General features: G+C 39.7%; 1 protein-coding gene across 1 annotated transcript in view; it reads right to left on the reverse strand.

Annotated features, from left to right (window-relative positions):
* COL6A5 (collagen type VI alpha 5 chain) overlaps positions 1-12,314 on the reverse strand; it is a 154,171-nt gene that overhangs the window by 119,289 nt on the left and 22,568 nt on the right. Inside the window, exons 2-4 of the mRNA XM_065942638.1 lie at positions 6,842-6,937; positions 4,623-5,213; positions 745-1,377 (exon numbers count right to left, since the gene is read on the reverse strand). Of these exons, the coding sequence (XP_065798710.1) occupies positions 745-1,377; positions 4,623-5,213; positions 6,842-6,908 (1,291 nt within the window). The 5' untranslated portion in view covers positions 6,909-6,937. The remainder of the gene's footprint in view (positions 1-744; positions 1,378-4,622; positions 5,214-6,841; positions 6,938-12,314) is intronic.

Below are 12,314 nucleotides of genomic sequence, written 5' to 3' on the forward strand. Positions count from 1 at the left end.
TATTTGTGAAACAGAAAATAGTTTTATCATATCTAAATCAGTGTTACTTTTTTTCCTTTTGTTAGTCACACTCAGCGGTAACAGTCAATGATACAAGTACCCAACAGTGTGTTCCTGCATTGTCCAATATGCCAGCCACCAGCATGTGGCTGTTAAAAATAAACTAAATTAAACTTAAAACTCAGTTCTTCAGTTCCACTAGCCACATTCCAAGTGCTCAATAGCCAAAGTTGGCTAGTGACTGCCTTACTGAACAGTGAAGCCAAAGAACATTTCCATCATTACATTAAGTTCTTTTCAACAGCACTGATACCCATGTTACATCATTTTTTTAAAATGTGTATGCATGTGTTTGTATGTCCATGAGTGTAGAAAGAGAGAAGAGACTAAAAGATAAGAGAAATGTTAAGAATGGCTTTATCTGAAAGCTAAGACTATAGGAGACTTTTTTTTTATGTTCACCAACACTATTAAACTATTTTATAATTACCATTTTTATATTTTATTCCTATATGACTTACATGCTTAAAACCTCCGTTGCAATCATTTAATAGCATTTAGGAAAGTCATAAGGTTTGAAAATTTATAAAGAGAAACTATCACCAAAATCTAACTTTAGAATATTTCATAACTCCCAAAATTCCTATACCCAATTACAGTAAGTCCTTGAGCCTGACCCTGCTCCCACCCTTGACAACTGCTCCTATTACTTTTATAATATGAAAAGTATTTTTTAAAACATACCAGTTTTATCAAGTTCCACTTGTTCAGCCTGAGTCGAAACTTGGGACCATATTTCATTCTGGAGCTTTTTAAAGAAGTTCTTACTGTAATTATGCAAGTCTGCATAGGACCCTAGTATGGAGATGGTCTGTCCCGGAGGGTAAGACACTATTTCTTCTAACTGGGTCTTGTTGGCCCCTTCAATGCCCACGGCATGCACAGTTACATCCTGCAGCCGGAGGTCGAGGGCCACCTCCCGCACATTGTCATCTGACGGCCTGTTAGTAACAAGGACTGCTATTTGGGGCACTCCTTGGGCCCGTCTGCTGCCATGTGATGCTGAGAAGCCTTCCCTCCTCATCTGCTCAAGGGCAGCTCCAGCATTGGATTTCCCAGCCCCCAGAGAAAGCTTCTGGATTTGCTCCTGAAATTCAGACAGGGTTATGCTCGAGTTCAGAAGAGAAAACGTCTTGACTCTGTCACTGTAACTCATAAGTCCAAGCCGCAGGCAGTTGTTTTGCACATCCATGGAGGAGGTGACGTTCTTCAGGAAGTTCTGCAGAAGCCTTAGATTCTCTGTGGTCCCAACAGCCTCATCCACCAGAAACATGAGGTCGGCAATTGAATCTTTCCTACAGGCCCTGGGAAAGGGGACTATGGAGAGAGAAAAGGCAGGTAGGTTAGTACAGACCCCTGGCTCGGAGTGAGAAAGTCACCGTATAGATTGTCAGACGTTATTAGGGAAAATGGAGGGAGTCATGACAAATAGAGGTAGCAATTTTTTGCTGAAAAAAAATAAAAATAAGAATTCTGAGCAAAATTTGCCCTATGTTGGTGATGCGGGGTAAGAACCAAATTATCTGAGACATAAATAAGTTAGGGAAGGCCTCTCTGAAAGGATCACATTTAGGTTGAGAAAGGCGAAGAGAAAGATTCAGCTGCACGCTATTTGAAAAAAAAAAAAGAAGAATTCTGGCAGAAAGAAAGGCAAGAAGTAGAAACAAGCAAGAAGCCCAGAGTAGCTGGAACCGATGAGCGAGGGGAACAATGGTGAGGTCAGAGGGAACCAGGTCCATTCATATGGGACTCACCTGATCCTATTCGCATCTTTTAAATATCACCCTAATTCCTGAAGGGAGACAGTGAGCTCATTAAAATTTACTTAAAAGTAATTGTCCTAATACAAGAAATAGATAATGGTTCTTGGGCAAAGATAAAGCAGATAAGATAGAACAACAAGAGTAGTTTTGATACATGAATTCGAGGTAGAATGGAGGACTTGATGATAAATTAGATATATGGTAGGAGACAAAAAGTAGTGTTGAAAGCGCCTAGGTTTTCGATGTGAACAAGTGAGAGGATGTTGGTTGTGTCTTTTTCCAAGATAGGGGAGATAGGGGAAGAACAGGTTAGAGGGAGGAGTCAAGAGCTCTATTTCAGACATGCTAAGTTCGAGATCTATTGAAGATGCCAGGTAAGCAGTTGGCTGTATAAATCTGGAATGCAGGGGAGAGTATATCACATGCACAGAAAATACCCACTCCAGGCACAGATGGGGGAACCACAACTGTGATAAGTGCAGCTGAGAGATAAGCTCAAATCTTGCCAAAAGCTACCCTAAGATAGTGAGCTCTAGAAGCCAAAAGACATACCTTACTTACTTCTATCTCTCCGGTACCTGGTGCCTGGTAGGAGCTCAGAAGTATTTGTGGAATTATAATTCTCATAAATCTACTAATGTACTCTGAACCCCCACATAGTTGGCTAAAACAAACTTTCAGCATGACTTGCTCAGCTCAGCATTTATTTGCAAATAGCTATTACAAACTGTTTGCCAAACTCCATACAAGTCATATCACTCATATCATAAGGTCAACACTATTATCCTCACTTTATAGGTAAGGAAACTGGAGCTCAAAAGTTAAGCAGCTTACTCAAAGCCCTTAGCAGTCAAGCCAGGGTTTGAACTCAGATTCCAAAACCCTTATTCTTAACCTCTAGGCTTCCCTGGTGGCTCAGATGGTAAAGAATCTGCCTGCAATGTGGAAGACCTGGGTTCAGTCCCTGGATCAGGAAAGGAATGGCAATCCACTCCAATAGTCTTGCCTGGGGAACTCAATGAATAGGGGAGACTTGTGGACTACAGTCCATGGGGTCGCAAAGAGTCAGACATCACTGAGTGACTAACATTTTCACTTTCAAAGGGAAAGATAGGGTCCTGACAAGCAACCCTTGTTGAACCATATACTGCTGTGAAATAAATCAGGAGGAGTGAGAGCAACACGGCCAGTACCCAGAGCCTTCTAAGAAGGTGGTAAAGCCCTACTGTCATGGAGACCTCAAGCTATCTACAGGGTTGTAAGATCTCCAAGGTTCCCAAGGGGAAGGGTCACATTCATTCATGTGCTTAGTCACTCAGTCGTGTCTGACTCTTTGGGACCCCATGGATGGTAGTCTGCTGGCTTCCCTTGTCCATGGGGATTCTCCAGGCAAGAATACTGGAGTGGGTTGCCACACCCGCCTCCAGGGGATCTTCCCAACCCAGGGATTGAACCCGGTTCTCCCGCATTGCAGGCAGATTCTTTACTGTCTCAGTCACCACGGAAGGGTCACAGGAGGGTCTCTCTAGGAGGAGAAGTACATGTGCTCTGAGAACTTGCTATTTCCCCCAAGGCAGAAGGAATGAAGGCTGGGAAAAGTGGAGGTAAAAGTACTTCCTGGTGCTTCAGAGGCAACACTAACTGAACAGAGGCTGCCCAATACTTACCCAAACCCATTTCCTCCTCTTGCTCACAAGACTAGACATAGTTCCCAGCCTCACCTACAGTTAGGTGTGGCCATGGGACTAAGATCTTACTAAAGAAATGTGAGCAGAAGTAATGTGTGCCTCTTCCAAGCTTAGCCCATAAAATCATCCGTGAATGACCTTCCCTCTTTTTCCCCTTCACCAGCTTCATACCAATTCCCAGGGCACCTTGAAAGTAATATTTGAAGATGGAAGAGCCACCACCAGCCTAATTATTTGAATAGAAGCAAAACAACTGGTCAACCTGAGCACTAGTCCTATAATGTTACAAGGGAAAGCAATAAACTTCTTATTCAGAAAGTCTACTTTTTATTAAGGCATAGCTTGGTCTGATTACAAAATCAATCCATAGTGATAGCCAAGGAATTGGTGAATGAGAGCAGGAAAAAAGTTTCAAGGTCATTCCAACTTTTATAGCTTACAAATGAGGGTGCTGATGCAAGGATCACAGAGACAGAGGTGACTCTACTTCCTCAAGTTCACAGCCAGCTAGCACCACTGTCTGGATCTTTTTTACCTATAGTAAGGGCAGTTTTGACCACACCGAGTGGCTTCCTTGAGTCTTAGAACTAGATAGCACCTACTCAGAATAGTCTATCATCATCAACTGAGCACAGAGGCAGCCAGAAAAATCCATTTGCTAGGAACTCTTTCCACCTCACTCTGGATGGAATGGTTGGACCCGTTAGCAGTGCAGTATGCTTACTGGGTGCCTTCCATGTGTGTACTGACCTGTTCCACCTGCTCGTCAACATTGCTTACGTGGCCTCCTGTCTCACATCACCCACTCTTTGGTAAGGCTTTCTAGGATTACCTCCTAAGTAAACTATATTTTTACTCAAAGGTCTTCTGTTTGGGGGTCTTATGGAGAACTTTCCTAAGACACAAATAAAGCATTTTTCAAATGAGAAGCTGTGGTAGTCTCCTTTTAGATTTAGAGGATCAGGAATGAAAGTTGATGAGAAGGAGGTCTTCTACATTTCTGCGTGAAATAGAGATTTCTCGTGGGTGGCACCCTAGAGATAATAGGAGATGGCTTTCTCGGTCAGAGTGCATAGGGGTAGGACACCTCTTCAACCAATGACCGCCTTACCTTCTATATCAGAGTGGGCTACTGCATCTTTGTACTGAACTGCATCCTTGAGAATTTGCGTCATGTTTCTGGAGAACATGCTGAGGTCCCTGGCCGTCCGGAGGCTATAGTGGAACTGGCCCGTGGCCATGGCCTTCAGGGTCTTCTCAGACGCCCCCTGCATCCCCACAGAGACGATCCTCACCCCATCTTTGCGCAGCGCTTCGGCGGCCTCTTCCACAGCATCTTCAGACTCGTCGGAAGCCAGGACCACGAGGATCGGGGGAAATTGTTTCTTGTCCCTCCCGCTTGAGAAGTAGGCCCTGTGCACCTCCTGGAGAGCGTTTCCAATCCGCAAGGAGCCCCCCAGGAACCCGAAGTTCTTCTTGATGTGATTCAACATGGGGCCCCTGCTCTTGAAGGCTCTGAGCAGGAACTCTCTGTGGAGCCCATCACTGTACTGGGCCAGGCCCACGTGGTACTTGTCAGCCTCTATGGGGAGGCTGCTGATCATCTTGTTGATGAAGGACTTCACAAACGGGAAGGACTTAATTCCCAGGCGGTCGGAGCTGTCCACGAGAAACACCACATCAGCATACTCAGGGCCTGGCCCTATCAAAATAAGATGACAACAAACCCAAATGAGGTGATGGTTTAGCCTTGGTATTTTAACCACATCTCCTTTGAGATTATGTCCTAGTGTTAAGGGTAACTCAGAATCCCGAGGAAAGAGTCTTCTGGAGGTCAAACAGAGGAAACTGTACTTGTTTATGCTAAAATGTCAAACAAGAGAACTTCTGTAATGTTAACAACAAATTTTTCTTTCTCAACTCTGTGCCAAAGGCAACCAACTGACATTTTTGTTGTTGTTGTTTTTTGGTTTTTTGGAACCCCAAACAACTGGATATTGTACTAAAAGAATAAACAATGTGATACCAGAAAGTCGCCAAGTGGCCTGCGGATTAAAACCAACTTTTATAACAATATCAAGCAGAGAAGCAGCTATCTTGGGCTGGAGATCATAGAGGCAGATCTGAAACAGGAGCTTTTGATTGAGGGGAGGCAGAGGAAGAGAAGCAGGATGTGACTTGATTTGAGGAGACTCTGGTGCATCCTTTACACGAGAGCATCCCTCTTTGGTTCAAGAGGGATGGCTTAGTGGTAAAGAATCCACCTGCCAATGTAGAAAACAGTTTCCTTCCCTGCTTAATGGTAAAGAATCCGCTTGTCAGTCCAGGAAATAGGTTCGTTCCCTGGTTTGGGAAGATCCCTTGGAGAAGGAAATAGCAACCAACTCCAGTATGGTAGCCTAGGAAAGTACTGAATGAACAGAGGATCCTGGCTGGCTGTGGTCCATGGGGTCACAAAATAGATGGACATGATTTAGTGACTAACAACAGTCAGTTATCAGCTACAGACCTTCCCTAAGAATTGGAGAGAAGGATCGGAGGGTTACAGGCATAACCTCCTGGGTAAGGTGACTCTGGGAAAGCCAAGGGCAATTCTCCTGAGAAAGCGAGGTACTGCTGTGAGTCATTGTAGGCAATATTCACAGCAACTAGGGGCGGGGGAATATATGCGTACCTCATAAAGAGCGTCTGGATGATGGAAAAAAACACCAGTGTTGACTATAGCAGAAATGGTCAGCCACCTCCATCCTCCCAATTAGTGATCTGCTCGTAAATGTTTAACTAAGCAGGATATTTCTTAAAAAGTGACCCTGATATCAGGAAATCTGAGGGTAGCACATGCAGAGTTAAAAATATTTCTTTGAGTGATATTTTTATAAATACAGAAAAATCTAGCTTTTATATTCTACATATATATGGAATATGAAAACTTTTATATTAATTATTATATACATATAATTTCCTCTGTGGGGTTCCTTTTTTTCCCTTTTCTTTCATTTATTAAAGCCAAGTTGCAAACTGACCTACAAAACAAATGGGCTGATTCTATTCATAGAGACATAGAACATCAGGACTTCAGAAAATCAGTGAATAATTGAAGTTATTCTGGCCAGGTATACCATAACTCATGATTTTGCATCTAGTTTTCTATCATCTTTGAAAGCTTAAGTACGCTTGACATTGTATATCACCAACTGCAAATAAATTCCATCTACTTCGATTTTTCAGTAAAGAAATACATCCCTTGTTTCTGTTAATTAAAATAAAGATTTGTTGAGACACAGAAATATTTATTTTCCTAATAATAATAAACATAAAATATAGTGGTACCTGGGCTCTGATATGTCAGGGTTTCAGTCCAGAAGATCGGAACAAATATAGTTAGCAGGATCTTCATCTTGTTAGTGAAGTTTTCTTGCTTTTATTCTGTTAAAAAAAAAGCATGTTGTTCACCTTAGGAAAAATCTCATTGTTAAACAAGAAATAACTACTGAGAAAGTTGAGTTAGAACCCAATATACTATAAACACTGTATTTATCAAAGCAATGTCAGGTAAGTTTAAAACATTCATCAAGTGGAAACTGTTAGTTGCTCAGTCGTATCTGACTCTTTGCGGCCCCATGAACTGTAGCCTGCCATGTTCCTCTGTCCGTGGAATTTCCCAGACAAGAATACTGGAGTGGGTTGCCATTTCCTCCTCCAGGGGATCTTCCCAATGCAGGGATCGAACCCGAGTCTCTTGTCTTCTGCACTGGCAGGCAGATTCCAAGTCTCCGTTGCAGGCAGATTCTTTACCATCTGAACTACGAGGAAAGCATTCATCAAGTGTTTGAGTGTTTGTTGAAAATGTCTCTGTGTGTATGCATTTGCTCAGTCGGGTCCAACTCTTTGCGACTCCATGGACTGTAGCCCAAAGGGCTCCTCTGTCCATGGAATTGTCCAGGCAAGAATACTGGAGTGAGTAGCCATTAGCTTCTCCAGGGGATCTTCCCAACCCACCGATCGAACCTGCGTCTCCTGCATTGCAGGAAGAGTCTGGGCCACCAGAGGAGCCCATTCGCTGAAAATAGATAATGTTAATGTTTGTTGTGTCCTTACCATGGCTCAGATATTTTTCTTAGTGCTCTTTAAGCATCATATTATTTAATCCTCCCAACCATCTTACTGAGGTACACCTACTATAACACATGACAGATAAGGAAACAGGCACAGGTGTCTTGGTATTGATAAGTGGTGAATCCAGTGTCCTAACCTAGACAGGTGATCATGGAGCCCAAACTTTAACCACAGTTCTATAAGCTTTATGCAAAATCTGTGAACTCACAGAATTTACAAAGTCACTATTCTTGATTATCTGTTTTCACATCAACAATAACTATTGCATATGTTTACAACTTGGCTTAAAAATCCAACAGCTACCCACATTTCTTTCTTCATTAATCCCCTGTGAAAATTGTTCTGTCACTTGTGGTTATACCCAATTTTGCAAATTACTTTAACTTCAGTATTTCTCTTCATGAGCTCACAATCAATTAGAAATATTCTTCATGGGAAATTATAATCTTACAGAAAGGCCACCAAGTCAAAGTTGTTGTTTTGATTAATAGGGAAATACATAAAATAACCAATACTCAAGAATAGAGATGCCTTTAAAGAAATACCTAAAGTATAAGGGCTGTATTTTATTCTAGAGTTGACCTTTCAGCAGTTATTTTGAAATTGCTAATCATGCAGGAAGATTGAGGGAATCACTGGAAACTAGATTTGGAAGCCACCTTATAGATCATTTAGACTAAACCCTTATTTTGCCAAAAAGGAAATAGAGGCTCCCTGGTAGTTAGTAGCTGAATCACGTCATCAATGACTTTCAAATCTATAGTCATCATATTCTAACATATCATATATTTTACTTATTAATCAATTTTATTTTTAAGATATAGTTCACATTCTACACAATTTGCCCTTTAAAGTGGACAATTCAATGTGTTTCAGTTTATTAGCAGGATTTGCATCAATTATCAGTAATTTCAGAACATTTTAATGACACAAATATGACACCCCATACCCATCAGCAGTTACTAATTTTCCCCTCCCCAAAGTTCCTGGTAACCACTGATCTGCTTTCTTCTCTATGGATTTACCCATTCTAGACATTAATATAAATGGAACCATATAGCATGTGGCCTTTTGTGTTTGGATTCTTTAACATAACGCTTTCAAGATGTATCCATGTTGTAACATTCTTTTTATGTTTGAGTAGCATGAGATGGCTGAAAGTCATCACCGACTCAATGGACTTGAATTTGAGCAAACTCCAGGAGATAATGAAGGATAGGGAAGCCTGGAGTGCTGCAGTTCATGGGGTTGCCAAGAATCGTACATGACTTAGCGACTGAATAACAATATTCTACTGTATGGATATACAACATATAAACAATCTATACACCAGTTGTTGGATATTTGGATTGTCCTACTTCTGGCTATTATGAATAATGCTGCTATGAATATTCATGTACAAATTTTTATGTGGATAAATGTTTCCATTTCTTTTGGTAGACACCTAGAAGAATTTTTGATCTTATGCTAGCTTTATGTTTAACACTTTTAGAAACTGCCAAATTGCTTTCCAAAGTGGCTGCCTCATTTTACACTCCTACCAGCAGATATAAAGGTCCCAATTTCTCCACATTCTCACCAACACTTGTTATTGTATATCTTTTTTAAAAAATTACACTCATAGGAGAACTCTCTGAAAACAAAAATTATTAATATGCTAATGGCTCTAATGAAAAATGTAGACAGCATGCAAGAACAGACGGGTGATGTAAGCAACAAATTCAAGAGAGTAGAAACTCTGTAACAGAAGTGAAGAATGTCTTTGATGGACTCATTACTAGACTGGACTTAAGCTAAGGAAAGAATCTCTGAGTTTGAGGATTTATCAATAGAAACTTCCAAAATTGAAAAGCAAAGAAAAAAATGGAACGTTACATGTAAGAACTAGGGGACAACTCTTAAAAGTATGATATATGTGTAGTGGAAATACCAGCAGGAGAAGAAGTATTTGAAACAGTAATGATTGCGAATTTCCTGCAAGTTAATGTCAGACACCAAACTACAGATCCAGGAAGCTCAAACAACATAAAAAGGATAACTGCCCAAAACAAACAAAAAACAAATGCATTATCTATAGAGGAGCAAAAATTACATCTGACTTCTCAGCAATCACACAAACAAAAGGAGGTTGGCACAGACGATTTTATTTATTTTACATTTTATTTTTTTCTGTGCTGGGTTTTCATTGCATTGTACAGGCTCTTTGTTGAGGCACACAGGCTTCTCTTGTTTTGGAGCATGGGCTCTAGAGTGCAGTCTCAGTAACGGGTGCACAGATTTGGTCTCCCCACAGCATGTGGGATCTTATTTCCCCAACCAGGGAGTCAACCCATGTCCCCTGCATTGGAAGGCAAATTTTTAACCACTGGACCACCAGGGAAGTCCCAGGAGTTGACTATCTTAAGTGTCGAGAGAAAAAGACCCACAAACCTGGAATTTTTCAACCTGTGAAACCATCTTCAAGAGTTGACAGAGAAATAAAGACTTTCTCAAACAAAGGAAAAAAAATGAGAGAATTTGTTACTAGCAGACCTGATGTTCTTGCAAAAGAACATTTTGCAAGAGATGTTCAAAGAAGCTCTCAGAGAGAAGGAAAATAATATAGGTCAGCAATTTGGATCTCCATAAAGACACAAATCATGTTTTCATCAGACACAGAAAGATGCACAGACACAGATGATTGTTAAAAAAGGAAGACATTTTTATTGTACTCACAGCCCCTTAGAAACAAAAAGCAAGATGTGCCATGCAGGGCCACAGAGGGAAGACCTGAAGAGACAGGAGCAGGCAGAAAGAGGTGGGGAGGAGTCTCATCCTGGTTTTCCTGGGAGGCAATGGGCAAGGCAAGGTGTGGCAAGCTACAGCAACTTAGAAGTGAATAGTCCGAGAAATCTCAGTGGGGTCTGCATTGTAGGGGTGGTCATTTGTTGCCAAGTACATGTTACTGGGGTGGCAAGGAAAGGTGAGTAGTGCCCCAGAGTTCAAGAGCCCAATAAGCGGAGGCAGGAGAGGGTGTGGACTCAGGATTTATTGGTTTCTACATCCAAGGAGTGTTAGCAGGCAAGTCCTACTATTTCTAGGAATTAGTTAATCCTGGGGAAGGGCAGTCCCTCCTTGGGTCAGCAAGCTCTCAGAAGCCAGAGCATCAAGAATACAGAACACACTACTGAATTTTTAGAATCAAACTTAAATATACAAATAATTTATTTTAAAATTTATTTATAAATAATTTATATAAATATAAAAAAATTATAAATAAAATCAATAACTAACAAGGATCTACTGAATGGCACATTAAACTATACTCAATATTTTTTATAACCTGTAAGGGAAGAGAATTTGAAAGAAAAGGATATATATATATATACACACAAATACATATATCTGAATCACTTTGATATACACTTGAAATTAACACAACATTGTAAATCAGCTATATTTCAATTTAACAAAAAGGAATATAGAACATAAGAAAATACTGTTAATGCAAGAACAATAAAGAGGGGATAAGTGAAGTTAAAATTAAGACATATTTTTCTTATTCTTTAACTGATATAACAGATAAGAGCTTGCTCAAAATAGTAGCAACAACAATGTATTTGGTGATTATGCCTTTTATATATTTGAAGTGAATGACACAATAATATGCTGATTATTGACAGGAGGGAGAAGTTAGGGATGCTTGGTTATTAAAAGGTACTTGCAATTCCCATGAAGTAATATAGTGTTATTTGAATTAGCTGTAAATACCCAGGACAAATTTTAAGGCAACCACTAAAAAGGTTTTTTTTTAAAAGATAATTGATACACTAAGAAAGAAAACATGGAATCATATAAAATTCTCAATTAATTAAAAAATCAAAAGACATAAAAGAGTATAAGACACAAATATAAAGAACAAGTAGGAAACTAACAAACGTAGGTATATATGGGAACCCAGCTATATCAATAATCACTATAAATGACATTGGTCTAATTACTTCCATTAAAAGACAGAAATTATTAGAACGTATCCAAAAAAGACCCTATTATATGTAGTTGAAGCCCACTTTAAGTATGAAGACAAAATAGAATAAAGAAAGTGGATGGAAAAAATATGCTAAAAGATAGAACAATGCTATTAATTTCAGAAAAACAAACTTTTGAGTAAGGAAAATTATCAGTGATAAAGACAGACATTACAAAATGATAAGGGATCAATTCTCCAAGAAGACATAATAATCCTTAATGTATATGCATCTAAAAAGAGGGCATCAAAATCAGTGAGACAAAAACCAATAGACTTGTAAGGAGAAATAGATCAATGCATTATTATAGTAGAAAACTTCAACATCCCTCTCTCAGAATTGGGCAGATCCAACAGAGAGAAAATCAGTAAGGAAACCATTGCACATTTTTTAACATAATTGACAACTATAAAATACGTTATTCAACAATTGTGAATATGTATTCTTTTCAATCTCACATAGAGCATTCACTGAGATAGACCACATTCTAGGCCATAAGACACACTTTAACAAATTTAAAGAAATACAGATCATACAATGTCTGCTTTTAGACCACAGTGAAATTAAACTAGAAATCAACAATGATAATTAGAAAGTACCAAAATGTTTGGAGATTAAACAACACATGTTTAAATAACACAAGGGTTATAGACAAAATTTCAAAAACAAATTTTAAATAC

The sequence above is a fragment of the Muntiacus reevesi genome, chromosome 8 (assembly GCF_963930625.1).
Source record: "Muntiacus reevesi chromosome 8, mMunRee1.1, whole genome shotgun sequence".
NCBI classification, from domain to species: domain Eukaryota; kingdom Metazoa; phylum Chordata; class Mammalia; order Artiodactyla; family Cervidae; genus Muntiacus; species Muntiacus reevesi.